Source organism: Macaca nemestrina, chromosome 8 (assembly GCF_043159975.1).
Source record: "Macaca nemestrina isolate mMacNem1 chromosome 8, mMacNem.hap1, whole genome shotgun sequence".
NCBI lineage: Eukaryota > Metazoa > Chordata > Mammalia > Primates > Cercopithecidae > Macaca > Macaca nemestrina.
This window is the reverse complement of record NC_092132.1, coordinates 126,001,965-126,024,478: the sequence shown is the minus strand read 5'-3', so window position 1 is coordinate 126,024,478 and position 22,514 is coordinate 126,001,965. Positions and strand designations below refer to the sequence as shown.

The window sequence follows — 22,514 nt, the reverse complement described above, 5'->3', positions numbered from 1 at the left end:
AGACAGAGTTTCACTCTTTCTGCCCAGGCTGGAGTGCAATGGCGTGATCCTGGCTCACCGCAAACTCTGCCTCCCAGGTTCAAATGATTCTCCTGCCTCAGCCTCCCGAGTAGCTGGGATTACAGTCACCTGCCACCACATCCAGCTAATTTTTTTGTGTGTGTTTTTAGTAGAGATGGGGTTTCACCATGTCAGCAAGGCTGGTCTTGAACTCCTGACCTCAGGTGATCTGCCCGCCTTGGCCTCCCAAAGTGCTGGGATTATAGGTGTGAGCCACCGTGCCTGGCCTGAGGGCAGATCATTTTATTGAGGACAGAGCAGCTCTCAGCAGAGAGGGGATGCAGAGGGGTGAGGAGGTTCCCCACCCCCACAGTTGGGTGGTTTCTCTCTCCCCATGTGGCTGGGTCAGGGCTTTTTATGGACTCAGAATGGGGAGTGCATGCTGATTGGTTTGTGAGTACACAAAAAAGGTTAAAGCAGAGACACCAGTCAAAGGTGGGCACAACAGTGTAGAAAACCAATTAGAAAAGGGTAGGTACGTGTAAAATAGGTGAAGGCTGGGGATCAATCAGGGGAAAGCGTGCCCAACGGGAAGACAGATTCTCAGTAGGTCTGTGGATTTGACTTGTAGCGTGGCTTTCAGGCTTTCAACTGTCTACGGGTTGGTGGTGGGATTTCACCAGGGACCCACCCCTATCTGCCCAGGCATTTGGCTGCCTCCTGGTGCTATCAGAGTGATGTGGTAATATTGTATATAAATATGGATTATTGTGTTTGAAAAACATAAAATCAGAAGTTATTGGTTTTAGCAGTGCAAGCACAGTTTAAACTTACCCCTGTAAATTGCCTAAAGCACAGGCTGGGGGCTGAGGTCATGGGTAGAGACAAAGCCTCTGAGTCCAGAGGAGATGGTTGAGAAGGTCCTCCCCGGGGGGGCCTTCCTCTAAGAAGAAGGACTAAGAGGCTGATGCTAGTCCCAGTCCCAGCTTCATCCGGTTGAGAGGATGCTTAATCCTCAGGATGGAGTTGCTTCAAGGACTTTCCATCTAGGAATTCTGGAGAAGGACCCCTGCTGTCTCCTGTCTGATCAGGAGCCCAGAAAGCTGCTCAGTCCTGTCTGGACACCTTCCAGAGGGCCCCCGATTTGGCCAACACCTATGAGCAAAACATTCCCTTTCACTCCCAGCTTTTGCTTCTGGCGGAAATAAAGGCAAGGTGTTAGAAAGAAATAACCAACGCAGTTTTAAAGAATCCACAGGCCTGGCTTTGTGTTTATCTTTTAAGTAACCTTGGGGTAATATTTTTAGCTGCAGAGGAAGGCTAAGCAACTTGAGCCAGTGTTTTGAAATTTAAATCCAAGACTATGTGACTATATCTTTCATGCTTCCAAGTAGGTGAAATAGGCCATAAGGTCTGAGTGGTTGGTTGTTAGTAATCATTGTGAACTAATATTTCAAAACATCTGTGTCTTACAAAATCGACTTCCAGTGTAATTTGTGGTAAAGTACCATATTACTAAACACACACCCCACACACACACACACACACACACACACACACACACACACGGTACATATATATATCTTATTTTATGTTATTTATATATATATTTATAAATATATAAATATATATATATATTTTTTATATATATATATTTTTTTAAGAGAGGGTCTCACTGTCACCCAGGCTGAAGTGCAGTGGTGCAATCATAACTCACTGCAGTCTCAACCTCTCAGGCTCAACCAGTCCCCCCAACCTGAGCCGCCCCAGTAGCTGGGACCACAGGTGTGTACCACCATACCTAGCTAACTTTCATTTTTTGTAGAGACTGAGGGGGTCTCATTATGTTGCCCAGGCTGGTCTCAAACTCCTGGACTCAAGTGATCCCCCTGCCTCAGCCTCCCGAAGTGCTGGGATTATGGGCATAAGCTGCTGCATCCAGCCTACATACATATATATTAAACCCCAATGGTAAGAGTGACCAAAGCATGTTATAACAAATATGTATATAACTAATAATATTATATAAATCACAAACACAGTTCTCTTCTGGTAGGTCCTGAACAGAAGTTAATTTGTGTCAAATATTTTGTGTTAAAATAAAAACAAATAGCCATTTGGCATTGGTCTAAATGCTCAGTGAAGAGAGCGGGTAGAATCATTTCCATTGGAAATATCACAGTAATTTATTACGGATAGCCTGATGAAACGAGAGGCAACAAGACAGAACAAGTAAACTCAGCTCTCTTCCAGGCAAAGGAGAAATGCAAAGACTCCAAGTAGCGGGCTCGCCTGACAGTTGATTTTGCCCCCAGGATTCTTGCCAAGGAGGCTTTTTCATCTCTTAGGTATAAAAAATTAACAACAACCAAGATTGTAGTTCTCAGGCAGTGGAGTGCACATAGCATATAATTCATGGCACTGAGTTCAACACACATGCACTCTTCAGTCTAGGAATATGGAGTAAAAAACAAAACACTGGCTAGGTGCAGTGACCCACACCTGTCATCCCAGTGTTCAGGGAAGCAAGGTGGGAGGATTGCTTTTGGCCAGGAGTTCAAGAACAGCCTGGGCAACACAGTGAGACCCTGTCTCTACAAAAAATTGAAAAATTAGCCAGGTGTGGTGGTGTGCATCTGTATTCCTAGCTACTTGGGAGGCTAAGGCAGGAAGATCGCTTGAGCCCAGGAGGTCAAGGCTGCAGTGAGCTCTGATTGCACTGCTCCACTCCAGAATGGGCAACAGAGCGAGACTCTGTCTCTAAAAAAAGAAAAAGAAAAAACAAGGACCACCACAATGATGAGGAATACACACACAGGCACAAGACTATACAGAGGCCATGCAGGAGCTGAAAATATATGGCTTACATTCCACATAGCTATTGATGCAACTGTTTCTTACACAGTGGAAACTGACTATAAGGGCCAGGTGCGGTGGCTCACATCTGTAATCCCAGCACTTTGGGAGGCTGAAGCAGGCAGATCGCTTGAGACCAGTAGCTCGAGACCAGCCTGGGCAACATGGAGAAACCCTGGCTCTACTAAAAGTACAAAAATTAGCCAGGCATGGTAGTGCACACCTGGAATCCCAGCTACTTGGGAGGCTGAGGCATGAGAATTGCTTGAACCTGGGAGGCGGAGGCTGCAGTGAGCCAAGATCGCACCACTGCATTCCAGCCTGAGCAACAGAGTGAGACTCTGTCTAAAAAATAAAGAAAAGAAAAGAAAAGAAACTGACTGTAAGGAAGAGAAAAGACAAAGGGAGGAAGAAGAAGATAAATGGGAAAGGTCAAGGAAAAAGTGAAAAGGAGACTCTTGTTCCATGGACCAGGGCCTCCCGCTAACGCTTTCTGGCTGCCTGGCAGGTCTCTCCTCCATCTATCTCTCAGCCGCAGCTCACCATCAGATTTCTCTTGTCTTTCATTGTGGGCTCGGGTGATGGCTTAGTATGATTTTTACTGCTGTTACTACTACTATTACCACTACTAGCTTTGAGCTAGGTACTATGCTAAATGCTTTACATCCTCCTCCCAATTGAGTGACGTTAGTTAGTCTTGTTACTAACTCCATTTTACAGATAAGGAAAAAGAGGCTCAGAGAGGTTACACAACTTGGCCAAAATCACCAGACTACTAAAATAGTGGTACGATGGGCATTGAACCTAGGCTATTTGCATCCCAATCTGTGTCCTCAGAAAGCAAAGTAGGCTGGGTGTGGTGGCTCATGCCCGTAATTCCAGCACTTTGGGATGCTGAGGCAAATGGACTACTTGAGGTCAGGAGTCTGAGACCAGTCTGGCCAATACGGTGAAACCCCATCTCTACTAAAAGTACAAAAATCAGCCGGGCATGGTGGCAAGTGGCTGTAATCCAAGCTACTTGGGAGGCTGAGGCAGGAGAATTGTTTGAACCCAGGAGGCAGAGGTTGCAGTTAGCTGAGATGGCCCCACTGTACTCCAGCCTGGGCATAGAGTGAGACCCCATCCCCCCCCCAAAAAAAGAAAGAAAGAAAGAAAGAAAATAGAAAAATAATATGATACTGAATGACAGCACAAACATGTATTACATGCTTAATATAGACCTGGGATTTAGGTAGGTGTCATTATTCCCATTTTACAGACAAAGAAACTGAGGCTTAGAGAGGTTAAGTAACATCCGAAGTCATACTGTTTAGTACAAGAACCCAGGTCTGTCTGACTGCAAATCCCATATTCTTTCTTACTCCTCTTTCCAAATGGAATTCCCAGGAATTTCATTGGTTGAATGAAATAATTAAAAATATCTCCCATGGATATTTTTGGTTCTGCACATTCAAACCAGACAGACATTGTTATAGAATGAACACCTGGCATTGCAGAGTGGCTCATTCCTGTAATCCCAGCACTTTGGGAGGCTGAGGCAGGAGGATTGCTTGAGGCCAGGAATTTGGGACCAGCCCCGGCAAAATAGCGAGACCCTGTTTCTACAAAAAATACCCCCCTAAAAAATCACAATTAGCCAGACTTGGTGGTGCACAGGTCCCGGCTACCTGTGACGCTGAGGTGGGAGGATCCCCTGAGCTCTGGGAGTTGTTGAGGCTGCAGTGAGCTGTGATCACACCACTGCACTCCAGCCTGAGTGACAGAGTGAGACCCGTCGCAAAAAAAAAAAAAAAAAAAAAAATTAATTTAAATTTTAAAAACCCCAAATACCTGAGGAGTGCATCAGAATTTGATAAGAAGTATATTAAAGACTGCCTGCAAGGAACCTTCTACAGAAACTGTTTTATAAATTCTTCTGTTTTGGTTCATTATACTTCCTACAGTTCAAAGAAAAAGATTGGAAACAGAAAATAGTTTGTATTGGTTTAAAATTAGGATTCACGAATGTAATGTTTTTTTATTTTATTACTACTATTATTATTATTTATTTAAGTGCTCTGTCACCCAGGCTGGAATGCAGTGGCACAATCATGGCTCACTGCCCCCTTAACTTCCTGGGCTCAAGTGATCCTCCTACCTCAGCCTCCCAAGTGGCTGGGACTACAGGCATGCGACACCACGCCTGGCTAATTATTTTATTTTTTTTTGTAGAGACGGGGTCTCGCTATGTTGTCCAGGTTGGTCTCAAACTCCTGGCCTCAAACCATCCTTCCACCTCAGCCTCCTGTGTCCCTGGGATTACCCAGCCACTGCACCCACCAAACTCTCATTTTATAAATGAGGAAACAAAGACTCAGGGGATTTGAGTGACTACTCATTAGTGGCAGAGTTGATACTAGAACTGGGGTTTCCTGATTCTTAAACCATTGTTCATTCCACAATATGATCCAGGAATCACTGTAGAGTATATTCCTGTTTTTTCTTTCTTTTTTTTTTTTTTTTTTTTTGAGATGGAGTCTCGGTCTGTCGCCCAGGCTGGAGTGCAGTGGCCAGATCTCAGCTCACTGCAAGCTCCGCCTCCCGGGTTCACGCCATTCTCCTGCCTCAGCCTCCAGGCGCCCGCCGCCTCGCCCGGCTAGTTTTTTGTATTTTTTAGTAGAGACGGGGTTTCACTGGGTTAGCCAGGATGGTCTCGATCTCCTGACCTCGTGATCCGCCGGTCTCGGCCTCCCAAAGTGCTGGGATTACAGGCTTGAGCCACCGCGCCCGGCCCTGTTTTTTCTTTTCTTTTCTTTTTTTTCCTCTTTTGAGTGAAGGAAAAAAGGTGAGAAAGCGTGAAGAAGCACTTTTAAAAATCAGGACTCTAAGAGTAAAGTTATCCCTGGAAAGAGGTGAAAAAAGTAATTTCAGAGGCTGGAATTAGCAGAGGACAGAAAAAGATAAGGTCTAATCTAAGGCAATTAGAGTAAGCAGGCAATTAAAGACTTTTGTTACTTGTATTTAAGTGAATGCTCTGAAATGGCAGGCTTTTTGAAATCCATGGCTGAACCAGGACCTAGAAAGTGAGGACACCTAACTCCCAAGTAAAAGTTCAGTGTTAGACAAGAGGTATTTGTATTTATGCTTAATAAAGGAAAAAACAAAGAAAAGAAACAAGATGTCAGCTAGGGTCCTCTTAGCCCAATTCCAGGGCCTCGGAAGTTCAAAGCCCATCTCCTTATTTTCTGTGAATTGTCCTAAGGAGTGTTCATTTTCTTAGCTTTCTAGACTTCTAAGATCTTGCTTCCATGTGTAAATGGAGTAGAATTTGCTGCAGAGATGGAGGCAGGTATTTACATCCCAGTAACGGCAAACAGGTTTAATTGGAACAGGTGGTATCTAATACTGTTCCTACCTCTCTCCCCTACCTAATCTTGGCTTCTCTCCTCCTCCTCCTCCTACCTCTTTCTGCCCTACTCCCGCTCCTCCTCCTCCTCCTCTTCCCTTCCAGGAGCAGAAACAACAAATTCTTCCTCTAATCTCTAGTCGAGCAGGTTTTCCCTGTCTCTGAAGGCCTAGAGTCTGCTGACATCCTTGCTCTCAAGGCCTCCTCCTTCCCTATGAGTTTAGTAGTCTCTCCCTCAAGAACACAGCTCCTTTCTTCCCTAAGAATTACATGCAACTGCTGTTAAAATTTAAAATATAGGGCTGGGCACAGTGGCTCATGCCTGTAATCCTAGCACTTTGGGAGGCCAAGGTGGGTGGATCACCTGAGGTCAGGAATGTGAGACCAGCCTGGCCAACATGGCGAAATCCCATCTCTACTAAAAATACAAAAATTAGCTGAGCGTGGTGGCAGGTGCCTGTAGTCCCAGCAACTCGGGAGGCTGAGGCAGGAGAATCACTTGAACCTGGGAGGTGGAGGTTGCAGTGAGCCGAGATTGCGCCATTGCGCTCCAGCCTAGGCAACAAGAGCGAAACTCTGTCTCAAAAAAAAAAAAAAAAAATTAAAAAATATATATATTGTATGTCTTTACACAAGGTTGAAAATCTTTTAAGTTTAATGAAGATGGTATCTGACTACTGTGGAGTTTATATATATATATGTATATATACATATATACACACACACACTGTGGAATTTATATATATACACACACATATATATATATAAACTCCACAGTATGTGTGTGTATGTGTGTATGTGTGTGTATATATATATTGTTTTTTTTTTTTGAGACAGTCTTGCTCTGTCACCCAGGCTGGAGTGCAGTGGTGTGATCTCGGCCTCCCAAGTAGCTGGGATTACAGGCATGCACCACCATGCCTAATTTTTGTATTTTTAGTAGAGATGGGGTTTCACCATGTTGACCAGGCCAGTCTCCATCTCCTGACTTCGTGATCCGCCCTCCTCGGCCTCTCAAAGTGTTGGGATTACAGGCATGAGCCACTGTGCCCGGCCGGAGTTTATATTTTCAATTGCTTTGTTTTATATGGAATCTTGTTCTCATAACTAATTGTAATGGGAGTGTCTTGACATTTACATAATTTTCATAAGGAGCCTTCAAAACTGTAAAGGATTAGCAATCAGGTCTAAGCTTTATTCCCATCTTTTTTCTTTTTTTTGAGACAGAGTCTTGCTCTGTCACCCTGGCTGGAGCACAATGGTGCGATCTCAAGTCACTGTAACCTCTGCCTCCTGGGTTCAAGTGATTCTCTTGCCCCAGCCTCCCAAGTAGCTAAGATTACAGGTGCCCACCACCACACCCAGCTAATTTTTGTATTTTTAGTAGAGACGGGGTTTCACCAGGTTGGCCACCTGACCTCAGGTGATCCTCCTGCTTCAGCCTCCCAAAGTTCTGGGATTACACGTGTAAGCCACCTTGCCCAGCCCATCGTTCATCAATCATTCACCCCAAAAAATGGTTAGACTAAGTGGTTCTAAGGCAGCACTTGGGGTCCGCTTTAGAATCAAAAGCAGAAGAGCAAATCAGGTACACTTGCAAGGGGGCAGGTTTTGAAAACTCAAACTCATCGAATAGGAAACATGACAAGCTCACTGCAACATGTGGAAGATGTGAAACCGTTTCCCCAAGTATGGTTCTGTTTTTGGAGAGAGCACTCACATCTGTAGGCTTAAGTAATGATACGCGAAAAGGGAGGCTGGTGTCAGTGATCTGAGAGCCACATCCCCAGAGAGATGAACTAAGGAATATTACCTGTACTTTTTTTTTTTTTAAGATAGGGTCTCACTCTGTCACCCAGACTGGAGTGCAGTGGTGAGATCATGGCTCACTACAGCTTCAAACTCCCGGGCTCAAGTGATCCTCCCACCTCAGCCTCCAGAGTAGCTGGAACTACAGGTGCATGCCCCTGCCATGCTTAGCTAATTCAAAAACGTTTTATTGTAGAGATGGGATTTTGCTGTGTTGCCCAGGCTGGTCTCAAACTCCTGGCCTCAATTATTCTCCCATCTCAGCCTCCCAAAGTGCTGGGATGACAGGTATGAGCCACTGCCCCCCGGCCACGTGTCCTCTTTTATTCTCCCATTGTCTTCTCTCTTCCTGCCCTTTCCATTTAACAAAGCCTCTTTCCTGATAATAGGAGCGAGGAATCTTCAAGTGTTCAGGTCTCAGGTAACCTCCTAGGTTTGAGGGTCGGGGTTTGGGGGTATGTCACTTTCATCTTTGTCTTTAGAAGGTGCTCCCCTAAGTTTGTCCTGCTCACCCACTTCTCTAGGTCCTCCTGAAATCTTCCTCCATAAACCTGTCTAAATGATGGGGGAACTTTCTGTCAGAGGTGTTTGAACCAGAGCAACTCCATCTTGAAGGGGGGCTGGGTAAAATGAGGCTGAAACCTACTGGGCTGCATTCCCAGATGGTTAAGGCATTCTAAGTCACAGAATGAGATAGGCGGTCAGCACAAGATACAGGTCATAAAGACCTTAATGATAAAACACGTTGCAATAAAAAAGCCGGCCAAAACCTACCAAAACCAAGATGGCGACATGAGTGACCTGTGGTCATCCTCACTGCTACACTCCCATTAGCGCCATGACAGTTTACAAATGCCATGGCAACATCAGAAAATTATCCTATATGGTCTAAAAGGGGGAGGCATGAATAATCCACTCCTTGTTTAGCATATAATCGAGAAATAGCCATAAAAATCGGCAACCAGCAGCCCTCGGAGCTGCTCTATGGGGTAGCCATTCTTTTATTTCTTTACTTTCTTAAGAAACTTGCTTTCACTTTACGAACTTGCACAAGATCCAAGAACTCTCTTTTGGGGTCTAGATCCAGACCCCTTTCTGGTAACATTCATGTATCAAATGAATACATGATTTTCTGCACTGGAATCACACCTGGGCTATGTCTGGCGTAACAAATTCACTCTATGGCTGCAGTTACCAGAGTTTTACCCTCACTTTCCTTTGTTCCCCTGATTGGATTTCCTCAGTACCCATTTCCTCTTCTCTTCTTCTTCTTCTTTTTTTTTTTTTTTTTTTTTTTTTTTTGAGACGTTGTCTCGCTCTGTCACCCAGGCTGGAGTGCAGTAGTGTGATTTTGGCTCACTGCAACCTCCGCCTCCCGGGTTCAAGCAATTCTCCTGCCTCAGCCTCCTGAGTAGCTGGGACTACAGGCGCACGCCACCACGCCCGGCCAATTTTTTTTTTGTATTTTTAGTAGAGACAGGGTTTCACCGTGTTAGCCAGGATGCTCTCAATCTCCTGACCTTGTGATCCGCCCACCTTGGCCTCCCAAAGTGCTGGGATTACAGGCATGAGCCACCACGCCCGGCCTATTTCTTCATTTTCACAATCATCTTGCATCACTTAGGAGGCCGATGAGGGCGAACTACTATCCTGTGGAGAGGAGAACTGAGTCACACCCGCCTTGTATCCCAAACAGCCAAGCTTGTTTTTGGCAAGCTCATCACCGGCATGAGTCATACATCACAGCATACTTTTTGGGGGATTTAATGATGCCTTATACTCTTTATCAAAACTACAAAACGTAAATAGTGATTATAATTAGTATATTTACAAAAAAACACAAGAATAGACAGACACACTTAAGAGCCCCGTTCACGAAGAGCTAATTCTTCCATCATTGCTTAACGTACTCTGGTTTCCCTTTCAGCCTTAATTAGTACAACTTCTTAACTTTTTAATTTATAATGAATGCTTTCACTTAAGCAAGCCCTGCTAGTGTTTGACAGATGGTTAATGTCAAAAGCCCATGGGGATGGCTTAGCTTTGGGTTTTGTGTTTTCGAAGCAGGAGAAATGTCTGACTGTGCTGATAATTTCTCAGCATGCATCACCATCAATTTTTATTGTCCTTCAAATTCCCCATTCTCCCTTGGACTTCTCTTCCACTCCTTGCCTATCACGGCCTGGAGACCAGGCAGAAGCACGCCATAATGGCTCATGTGATAAGCCTCATATAGTTATTTTTCTCAGTTAATGGCTTCACTGACAATTTTACTGCTTTGCTCTAAGCTCCCCCATTCCCTTGGGCATCAGTACACATGTCTATGATAAGCCTCATCCAGCCCAACAAAACTGGCCCTACAGAATTCAGATGGCCCTGTTTAAAGAAGCTCATCTCTCTCTCTGCTTTTTTTTTTTTTTGCAACATAACACTTGAAAATACATTTAAACAGAAAGTAATAGAGCTTTAAAGCAGAGCTATAAAAGTGATTTATTCCTGAGTACGTACTTTTTCCTCTCCCAGCTGACATCCATTTTATATTAATTTTCCTTGAGTGTGTATCTTCATCTCTTTTCTAAATCCTTACTACTATATATGAACTTTTAATTTCACCCTTAATCCTTTCTACTTCGTGCCAAAGACTTGCATAATGTGCTGAAAGATCCACAGGGCTTCGGAGCCACGATTTGGGAAACTCTGCTATGCAATGATAATGCTCCCTAGTCACAATTACTGGCTTTATTAGGTAGTCAATTCGCTGTTTTTTAATTAGGAAAGGAAAAGTTCTTAATTCATGTTTTCCAAAGTTACTTTAAATGCATTTTCCTTTTTTTTCTTTTCTTTTCTTTTTTTTTTTTTTTTTTTTGAGACAGTCTCACTCTGTTGCTCAGCCTGGAGTGCAGTGGTGCGATCTTGGCTGACTATAACCTCTGCCTCCTAGGTTCAAGCCATCCTCCTGCTTCCCCCGCACCCACCACAGGCATGTGCCACCACACCCAGCTAATTTTTGTATTGTTAGTGGAGACAGGGTTTCGCCGTGTTGCCCAGACTGCACTCGAATTCCTGACCTCAAGTGATCCTCCTGCCTCAGTCTCCCAAAGTACTGGGATTAAAGGCGTGAGCCACCATGCCTGGCCTAAATGCACTTAGATCAGGGGAACCTTCCTTCACTTAGAGATAGCGATTTCTGATAGCACCTCCCCCTGCCCCAAAGGACTCGGCAGAAAAAAGAACCACTGATAAAAAAAAAAAAAATACTTCCCTTGGCCAGGAACGGTGGCTCATGCCTGTAATCCCAGCACTTTGGGAGGCTGAGGCAGGTGGATCACCCGAGGTCAGCAGTTGGAGACCAGTTTGGCCAACATGGAGAAACTCCATCTCTACTAAAAATACAAAAATTAGCTTGGCACGGTGGAGGCACCTGTAATATCAGCTACTTGGGAGGCTGAGGCAGGAGAATCACTTGAACCCAGGAGGCGGAGGTTGCAGTGAGTCGAAATCACGCCATTGCACTCCAGCCAGGGAAACAAGTGCAAGACTCTGTCTTAAATAAACAAACAAACAAACAAAAATACTCCCCTTATATCATACAGTTTTCAAAGCAATTTCATACACATCAGTTCATCCAGTCTTTTTTTTTTTTTTTAAACAGATGAGAAAACAGAGGCTCCGAGAGATTAAATAAAGTGTATCTTCAAGGTCATGGCTTCTCTGTCTATCAGTGTCAGAAACCCGAATTTAATCACCACTCCATGATTCTGATTAAATAAACGAATTCAATTTTGCAAATAGGATTAGAGATCTGGAGATTTTCATTAATGTTATGGTGACGAATCTTTTATAAACAATACTTACCATTGATTGTGCTTTTCTTAGCCTAGTTCTGTCCTGCAACTTATTTTTCTTATCATGTGACTGTCGGCTGAAATCTGGGGTCATTTCGTTTCTTTTTTTTCTTCTGTAAATTGGAAAGCAGTGGGGAAATTACAAAGTATCTTTTTAACACTCGGTGGTTTGCATAGCTATTTGTCTGTTTGAGTTTGTTGTTGCCATGATTTAAAAGATTGTCTCCACTTAACTGGAAATAAGCCAAATATCTATCAATAGAGAACTAGTTGAATCAACTCTGGCATCTCCACACAATGCAGTACTATGAGCTGCAAAAGGAAGGTAGGATGTTTCTATATTCAACTGTAGAAGGATCTCCAGGATATACTGTTACATGAAGAAAGAAGGGTGGATGAGACGGTACGTACTGTGTGCTGCCATTCATTTCAAGAAGGTATTAAGATCTCTGCCTCTACATATTGTGCATATATATTTACTTGTACTTTTTAAAATGGAAGGATTATGGCCAGGTGGGGTGGCTCACGCCTGTAATCCCAGCACTTTGGGAGGCCAAGGCGGGTGGATCACCTGAGGTCAGGAGTTCGAGACTAGCCTGGCCAACATGGTGAAACCCCATCTCTACTAAAAATACAAAAATTAGCCAGGCGTGGTGGCACACACCTCTAGTCCCAGCTACTTGGGAGGCTGAAGCAGGAGAATCACTCGAACCCAGGAAGCAGAGGTTGCAGTGAGCCGAGATGGTACCACTGTACTTCAGCCTGGGTGACAGAGTGAGACTCCATCTCAAAAAATAAATAAATAAATAAATAAAATGGAAAGATCAAACCATAAAATGAAAAACAGTTACCTACAAGTAGGATTCCCATGTGAACTGATCAAAAACAGGGAATGTGAGCTGGGCACGGTGACTCATGTACGTAACCCCAGCTCTTTGGAAAGCGAGGGGGAAGGATAACTTGAGTGCAGGAGTTTGAGACCCACCTGGGCAACACGGTGAGACCCTATCTCTACAAAAAATTAAAAAATTTAGCTGGGCATGGTGGTGCATGCCTGTAGTTTCAGTGACTCAGAAGGCTAAGGTGGGAGGATCGCTTGAGCCCTGGAGGTCCAGGCTGCAGTTAGCCATGACTATGCTACTGTGCTCTAGCCTGGGCAACAGAGTGAGACCCTAAATCAAACAAAAAAGAAAAAAGAAAGAAAAGAAAAAAAAGGAACAAGTAATACGGAGGAACAGGGACCAAAAGTTAGATTTCTCCAAGTATAGCTTATTTTGTATATTTAATTTTGGAACCATCTAATTTTTTCTCAAAATCATAAAATAAAATGAACTGAAAAATATCTAAAATCTGAAAAGCAAAATGAAACATATATATTATCTATTGAGTTGGTGGCATTACTACACACAAAGGAGTTACTTCATGTGAGTTTAATGCAGTAATTTGTCTGAATATTCTTGATAGAATATATCTGAGAGATAAAAACACAGACAGGGAAGTCAAACTGTTTTCAGTAATCATATCACTTGCTTTAATATTAGCATTTGTTTTCTAAAACTCCTGTATATATTAGGATAAAGTAAGGCTCCTCCAACCACAGCCCACAGGCTCAAGCCAGTCTGCCACCTGTTTCTGTAAGTAAAGTTTTATTGGAACATAGTCATGCTTATTTCTTGCACATCGTCTATTACTATATTCAGGCTACAATGGCAGAGTTGAGCAGCTGTGACAGAGACCATATGCCCTGCAAAGACTAAAATATTTCCTGCCTTGCCATTTACAGGAAAAGTTTGCCTGATGTAATAGATCTAGGCGATGAGTATCCATGGCTACCAACACAAGAGAGACAACCAGAAATGATGGGCGTTGTGACGGAAGTACATATCCCTGTTCAGTATATACATAAGCCTCTAGGTCTGACTCTCAGTATAGCCAGGTACAGGGGACAGAAGAACCTGTTAAGATGCATGTGGGCGGTGCAATCAACAAAATCCAGAATGTGAGAAGCTCTCCAGGATAAATGGTCTGATAGCTATAACAAATAAATTGCAAGGAAAAAAAAAAGGACAGAGGGGAAATCTATGGAGAAAACAAAAGAAAAGAAAATGCTGAAGTGACATATAGATCAAATGCATGTATATTGCTATGTAGGCTTCTGTTTTTTTTTTTTTCTTGAGACAAGGTCTTGTTCCATCACCCAGGCTGGAGTGCAGTGGCACAACCATGGCTCACTGCAGCCTCCACTTCCTGGGCTCAAGCAATCTTCCCATTTCAACCTCCTGAGTAGCTGGGACTATGGGCATGCACCATCACATTTGGCAAATTTTATTTTATTTTTATAGAGACAGGTTCCTGCTATGTTGCCCAGGCTGGTCTCAAACTCCTAGACTCAGATGATATTTCTGCCTCAGCCACCGAAAGTTCTGGGATTACAGGTATTTGCCACCACACCTGGCCTGATCTTTTTGGGAGTTCACTCCAACCTCTCAGCTCAGCTCCCTTGGCCCAATAAAGAAGGGTGATATGGGCCAGGTGCAATGGCTCATGCCTGTAATCCCAGCACTTTGGGAGGCTGAGGTGTGCGGAGCAAGAGGTCAGGAGTTCGAGACCAGCCTGGCCAACATGGTGAAACCCCGTCCCTACTAAAAATACGAAAATTAGCTGGGCGTGGTGGTGAGCACCTGTAATCCCAGTACTAGGGAGGCTGAGGAGGAGAATGGCTTGAACCCAGGAGGCAGAGGTTGCAGTGAGCCGAGATCATGCCACTGCACTCCAGTCTGGGTGACAGAGCAAGACTCTGTCTCAAAAAAAAAAAAAAATAAAAATAAAAATAAAAAACAAAAAAGAAGGGTGATTTGCATAAATGTCCAAAAAGAAGATCAAAATTGGGGGACTCCCACTTTCTGGCTTTAAAATTTATTACAGAGCTACAATAATCAAAACAGTGTCATACTGGTGTAAAGACCAACATAGAGAACAATAGAATAGAATAAGGAGCCCAGAGTTAAAACCCTTACATATATGGTCTATTGACTTTCATCTAAGACTCTTCAGTGGGGCAAAGGACAGTCTTTTCAACAATGGTGCTGGGGAAACGGGATATCTACATGCAAAACAATGAGGTTGGACCCCAACTTTATACCATATGCAAAAATTAACTCAAAATGGATCAAAGACCTCAACCGCGGAACTAAAACACAAAACTCTTAGAAGAAAATGTACAGGAAAATTGCCATGACATTGGATTTGGCAATGATTTCTTGGATATGACACCAGAAATTTAGACAAATTGGACTTCATCAAAATTGAAAACTTTTGTGCCCTAAAAGATGCTATCAAGAGAGTGAAAAGTCTGGGGTGTCAGGTCTACTTGGGGAAATGAGCTTCAGGGTTGCTCCGTTTCATTTGTTTAATCTTTGCACTATCTCTTGATTTTTCTGTCACCAACCTGACTCCAGCTCAGTCTCTCCAGCTTGCTCCATTCCCAGGACTCTGATCTCAATTATGTGCCTCTGAAATTGGACCTCTGTGGAGTAATACCTCAGCCTTTCTTGTACCTGTGTGCTGGTTCATACTGGGCTGGCGCTGTCCATCATGCCAGCAGTAGGCACCAAAACTTATGAAGACCTAACCACTAGCCAGGCATGGTGGCTCATGCCTGTAATCCCAGCACTTTGGGACGGCGAGGTGAGAGGTTCACTTGAGTCTGATTACTTCAGTCTGGGAGTTAGAGACCAGCCTGGGCAACATAATGAGATCCCATTCTACAAAAAATAAAAAAAATAATAATTTTTTAAAAGGCTTAGCACTTTTTAAAAAAGGCCTAAATCCTTGACAAATCCAGTCCAATGGTCCTTGATTTGTGTTTAATTCATCTAGAAGTGAAAGGTAATGCCCTTTTACTAAGGGAAACATTTAAGCAAGAAAGAGGCACCTCCATCCCTGCACTCACCCAGCCTTCTTCTTTCAAGTATAATATTTTAATAAACAACAAAGGAGCTCCACCAGGAAACCTCAAAGATCCAAGGCTGTTTCACATATTCCACATCTTTGGGGAGAGCTGAAGAGTCACTTTCAGCTTAAGATATTGTACTAGAGCCCTATTGGCTCCTGACAGGATGTTTCTAGGTTTGAAAGATACTCATGAAGAGATTTCTGGTGTGTTTGTCAAAGAACCAAAAATATTTTTTCTTTGTTTTCTTTCTCTCTTTCTATCTCTCTATCTCTCCCTCTCTCTTTTTTTTTTTTTTTTGAGATAGGGTCTAGCTGTGTTGCCCAGGCTCGTCTCAAACTTCTAGGCTCGAGTGATCCTCCTGCCTCAGCCTCCCAAAGTGCTAGGATTACAGACACATGCCACCTTACCCAGCTTTACTTTCAGAATTTATTTATAATTGTATATACATACATACATATATATATATATAGAAAATACAATCAGTAAATCTAATGAGTGTCAGGTTTCTTACCATCAGAAAAGGGAGGTACAAATACAGAAAGAATAACGGCTAGAATGAACCCTTTGGTGCTGGATTGCAATTTAATATTAAAATATTAGAAGAGGCCAGGCACAGTGGCTCATGCCTGTGATCCCAGCACTTTGGGAGGCCGAGGCATGTGGATCACCTGAGGTCAGGAGTTCAAGACCAACCTGGTCAACATGGTGAAACCCTTGTCTCTACTAAAAATACAAAAATTAGCTGGGCATGGTAGCAGCCGCCTGTAGTCCCAGCTACTTGGGAGGCTGAAGCAGGAAAATCACTTGAACCTGGGAGGTGGAGGTTGCAGTGAGCTGAGATTGCGCCACTGCACTCCAGCCTGGGCGAGCATCAGAGACTATGTCTCAAAAAAAAAAAAAAAAAAAAAAAAGGCCAGGCGCGGTGGCTCAAGCCTGTAATCCCAGCACTTTGGGAGGCCGAGACGGGCGGATCACGAGGCCAGGAGATCGAGAGACGATCCCGGCTAACACGGTGAAACCCCGTCTCTACTAAAAAATACAAAAAAACTAGCCGGGCGAGGTGGCGGGCGCCTGTAGTCCCAACTACTCGGGAGGCTGAGGCAGGAGAATGGCGTAAACCCGGGAGGCGGAGCTTGCAGTGAGCTGAGATCCGGCCACTGCACTCCAGCCTGGGTGACAGAGCAAGACTCCGTCTCAAAAAAAAAAAAAAAAAAAAAAAAAAAAAAATTAGAAGAAGCAATGTTAAATCATTACTATTACAAAATGCAAACATACTGTAACCAATAGAGCAAATTTGCTAGTAATGGTTAGTATCCTGTTCTATTACTTTTTGCTTCTATGTACTGAAAAGCTTTTGTATTTCACAGTAAGTTCTATTTTCATCTCTTCATATACTGAAATGCCAATAAATTATTTCTAAAAACAAAGACGTTGAGAAGAGCATGGAGCTTCTTACCCTTGCCAGACAGTCTCCAAGGGGTCACAGTTGTCTAGGTAATTAAAACGAATGATATCTGTTGGATGCTTATCAGAAGATCGCCAGGGTGGAAGTGCTTTCTGCCCTGAGTTATTCTTCTTTCTTAAAGAGGAAGAGGACCGAAAAGCTGATAAAGGGGACTGTTTTTCCTCTGGAGAATTGCTTGTAACTAGTTGAACGTCAGCGATTACAAATCCATCCTTTGGGGGTGTCTAGAAGAAGAAAGTTAATTATGTTCTCAAAACACCATAATACGCTGGGTGTGGTAGCTCACGTCCATAATCCCAGCACTTTGGGAGGCCAAGACAGGCGGATTACCTGAGGTCAGGAGTTCGAGACCAGCCTGGCCAACATGGTAAACCCCATCTCTACTAAAAATACAAAAATTAGCTGGGCAGGGTGGCGGGTGCCTGTAGTCCCAGCCATTCGTGAGGCTGAGGCAGGAGAATCACTTGAACCTGGAAGGCGGAGGTTGCAGTGAGCCAAGATCGTGCCATTGCATTCCAGGCTGGGTGACAAGAGCGAGACTCCATCTCAAAAAACAAACAAACAAAAAACAAAACCACACCCTATAATAACAACAACAACAATAAAACAAAGAATATATTGAACGTCCTATACCATTACCATGGTGACAATGATTATAGCAGCCACCACTCCAGGAGTACTTGCCATGTTGCAGGCACTGTCTCAGGCAGTTTTCATGCATTATATTGTTTAACCTTCACAATAACTCTATAAGGTAATCATTACTACTTCTGTTTTGCAGAAGAGGAAATAGAATATAGAACAAACTAATTCATTTGCCCACTACTACAAAAGTAGTAAGTTGGAGGGCCAGAATTTGAATACAGAACTGTCTTGCTTCAAGCCCATATATAAGACCTCCCTATCCTACTCTTCTACCATACCATTGTCTAGTTTGTCACAACTGCAGCTAATTTACTCATAAAAAGTACACATTCCCCCAAAAAAGTACTCCAGCTCTCATGACCTCTAACACATAGAAACAACTTATAGAAACAACTTGGAGTTGTAGAGACGTAGACTAGATTTTATCAATTATCAAAACCTCAACCACTCCCAAAGAATACTTCTGCTTTAATCTCCAAAACTGAAAGCCTGTCTCGTGTCTGTGAAATTCATAATGTTTTTATGTGGTTGTAGCCTAAGGAAAGTACTATTGGTAAGTTGAGAAGCCACTAAGGGCTTAATTTTTGTTCATTAAGAGATTAAGGAAGCTTTGCTTGGTAAATCAGTTTGCTTCCATTGTTGGTGAAAATCAAGAAATTCCTCAGTTCCTCCAAGCATAATCAGTTAGTTTCTCATCCTTGTTTCAACAGCTCTTTGTATACAATTCTGTTGGATAACGCTTTAGTACTCAGTGTTGTAATTATTTGTTTATTTTTCTATGTCCTGGGCTACTAGACTAGGCTCTGTGAAAGCAGGGCTGGGGTCTTTCTATGTTTAGCACCTAGCTCACAACAGTGTTTAATAAATATTTATTCAGGCTGGGCGTGATGGCTCATGCCTGTAATCCCAGCACTTTGGGAGGCTGAGGAGGGTGGATCATGTGAGGTCAGGAGTTCGAGACCAGTCTGGCCAACATTGTGAAACCCCGTCTCTACCGAAAATACAAAAAAATTAGCCAGGCGTGGTGGCGCATGCCTGTAATCCCAGCTACTTGGGAGGCTGAGGCAGGAGAATCGCTTGAACCCCGGAGGCAGAGGTTGCCGTGAGTCGAGATCGCGCCACTGCACTCTAGCCTGGGCGACAGAGTGAAATTTGTTTATTCAATGAATGACTGTAACCTAGAAGCAGATTAAGAAGACATTTCATATTTACAAAATTGATAGCTCATCATTGGTTTAGTATTCAGTATTTTGTGCAAGTCTCGTTCAGAATGGACATTCATTTCATTTCCCTGAGCTTATATTGAATTAAATCTGTTTTTGCTGGAAGAGGTCTAGTTTAATACTGCTGGGAATAAATAATATATGATAATAAAAAATAACTTCAGGGGAAATTTTAGGCATAAATGCTAGAAGTCATATGTAAAAAATCATTAATTCTGTATAGTACAAAATGCTTACACTTTAACAAAATAGGTAATAGTGAAACCTGTGATAACTTATTTGTATTAAGTAAACAAAATTTTTGTTCACATCGCCTGGAGTCTTTTTGAGAATTTTCCTAATCATGAATAGATGTTGAATTTTGTTAAATGCTTTTGTTTGGATATATTGAAGTGATCATATATCTTTCCTCTCTTTAAAAAAATACGGACTGCTTCATGAATTTGCATGTCTTCTCTGAATCGTTCCAATTTTAGTATATGTGCTGCTGAAACATGCACTTTTTTCTCTTTTATTTCGTGAATTACATTGATTTTTTTTTTTTTTTTTTTTGAGACAGTCTTGCTCTATCGCCCAGGATGTAGTACAGTGGCTCGATCTCAGCTCACTGCAACCTCCAGCTCCCAGGTTCAAGTGATCCTCCTGCCTCAGCCTCCTGAGTAGTTGGGATTACAGGTGCATGCCACCACGCCCAACTAATTTTTTTTTTTTTTTTTGAGACAGAGTCTTGCACTGTCACCCAGGCTGGAGTGTGGCACAACCACAGCACACTGCAGCCTCAACCTTCTGAGCTCAAGTGATCCTCCCAACTCAGCCTCCCAAGTAGCTGGAACTGCAAGAGTGTGCTACTGCACCCAGCTAATTTTTAAATTTTCTGTAGAGACAGGGTCTTCCTATGTTATATAAGTTGGTCTCAAACTCCTGGCCTCAAGCAATCCTCCTGCCATGGCCTCCCAAAGTGCTGGGATTATAGGCATAAATCACTGTGCCTGGCCCCAAAGTCAGTTTTTTATATATATATATATAAAACTCACAACTTTTCATTTTACTAGTTGGTTAATCACTTTTCTCTCCTCTGCCCCTGAACAGCCTGAGCTTCCACTATTGCTTCCTGAGAATGAGATGCAGGAGAAGTCTCACTAGGAAAGGAGTCAGAGCTACGGGAATTTTCAAGAGAACTTTAAAAATGCTTCACTTAAAACTCTCTTTTTAAAAGAAATCCTCATGGAGCATACCAACTACTGAAATCAGAAAGACTTTTATCATTGCAATTGTAACAATATTAATTATGCATAGTTTATTACTGTATTAAGTGTAGATGGAGCCTATTTCAAGAAAACACAATAAAGCCTAAACTGAAATAAGCAAGCTAGGAGTTGACTATTCATATTTCAAAAGGATTCTCCAATTTTAACAGGATTCATTGCTGTTTTTTTCACTAGCTTTAATACCCCTGTGGTTTTAAAAATCATTTTAAAAATGTAATTTACACATAATTTTTCAGGAACTCATCTATTGTACAAAATTATGCACAACTCTGCATGTGTATAGATAATACTATAAACAAAGGGCTCATAAAATTTTCCCATAAATTATCTCATTAGCTGGGACTGTACGAATGAATATAAGCATTGGTTAGAATGCATAGGAAGCCACTAGAAAACATTATTCTTGAATTATTTACTTTTTATTAATATATGTAAATGCTCTACATTGCTTAGTTCCTAGCAAAAACTAAGAATTCTAATATGCCCATGGGGCCCTTCCCTGATGACTCATTTATTAGAAAACTTTTCCTTATAAACGATACAAAAATAAACTTCAGCTCACCTGGTACAATCACAGAAAATTTGAATTAGTAAAGTAAAACTTGAAGACCCATAGGTAACAAATACTTCACATTACCCACAGAGTTCCCATGTAAGAACCGTCTGATGTCACTGTCAGAGACACAGAAACCAGGGACCTGGACAGAGAAAAAAGTTCCGTGGTCCTAACCGCCTGGATGCAACTGTGGTTTGGGCGTGGCAAATGAGGGCTCTCAACTAACATGAATGTCTTGAAAACAACTATCAAATCTCAGGAAAGGATAATTTTGAAATCATAGTATATGTCCTTTGAACTACCTCCCTTCCCCAATTTCCAATCTGATCCTTTATTCTTAGTTCTAGAATTTGCAAAGAGTCAACGTTTGCAAGCTTGCGGCTTTTTGTCTAAAATTCACCTTAGGCTTGGTAACATGAAGTTCTTTCACCATTTGAATATAGTGCTTCTTCCAGATCCCCTGCTCAAAAGGAGTTGGAGAGAAATTGATGTACCAGTTAAACCGTAAACATTTCAGCATCCAGAGCTGATCCAGCTCGGCTAGGTTCTTCCAATGCCAGCACACCTGGAAAAACAATTACAATTAAACAAAACCAAATCGAACAACCCCCTCAGTTTATATGCCCACTTTCTCTAGGGTTTGAACTGTCATCCTGGGCCTGAGATAACTTTTTTTGTCCTTTGCCTCCAAACCATAGCTTAAATGGTCACCTCCTACCTGAAGTGTTTCCTACCCAGGCAGATTTAAAGTAAATTAGCATTTGCTTTAAATTCTAATTCAGATTTAGAATCAGAGTCAATTAATATTTATGGAGCACCTATTAATTATCTTCATAGCAACCTAGGGAGGTAAGTACAATTATTACTCTCATATTGCCAATGAGGAAATTGGGGCTCAGATAGACTTTGGAACTTTCCAGAGGTTTCCAAAGGTCATATAAAAGTTGTATAAGGATTATATAAACTTGGGTCTGCATTTTATTTATTCTTTTCATGGTGTGCTTCCTTTTCCCTCCTACATTAGTCTGTTTTCACATTGCTGATAAAAACATAGCAAGACTGGGTAATCTATAAAGAGAAAGAGGTTTAATGGACTCGTAGTTCCATGTGGCTGGGGAGGCCTCACAATCATGGTGGAAGGCAAAAGTCATGTCTTACATGGCGGCAGGCAAGAAGGAACGAAAGCCAAGCAAAAGGGGAAACCTTTATAAAACCATCAGATCTCATAAGAGTGACTCACTACCATGAGAACAGTATGGGGGAAACCATCCCCATGATTCAATTTTCTCCCCCTGGGTTCCTCCCACAACATGTGGGAATTATGGGAGCTACAATTCAAGATGAGACTTGGGTGGGGACATAGCCAAACCATATCACCTCCGTTCTTTCAATTTCACTAAATATAAATTTTATAATGGAATATAATCACTGATACCATGTGATGTATAGAGCCTTTAGGATTCCACAAAGCAGAAAGCATTTATTCTGTACATACCAGTTCCAG

At 42.5% G+C, this 22,514-nt stretch overlaps 1 protein-coding gene across 7 annotated transcripts in view; it reads right to left on the bottom strand.

The window, feature by feature from the left end:
- Window positions 1-22,514, bottom strand: part of LOC105481992 (F-box protein 16) — a 61,839-nt gene that overhangs the window by 7,042 nt on the left and 32,283 nt on the right. For all 7 annotated transcript variants that reach the window (XM_071068460.1, XM_071068459.1, XM_011741815.3 and 4 more), the window contains 3 exons: window positions 21,411-21,575; window positions 17,310-17,542; window positions 11,909-12,011 (listed from right to left, as the gene is read on the bottom strand). In XM_071068460.1, the coding sequence (XP_070924561.1) occupies window positions 11,909-12,011; window positions 17,310-17,542; window positions 21,411-21,575 (501 nt within the window). The remainder of the gene's footprint in view (window positions 1-11,908; window positions 12,012-17,309; window positions 17,543-21,410; window positions 21,576-22,514) is intronic.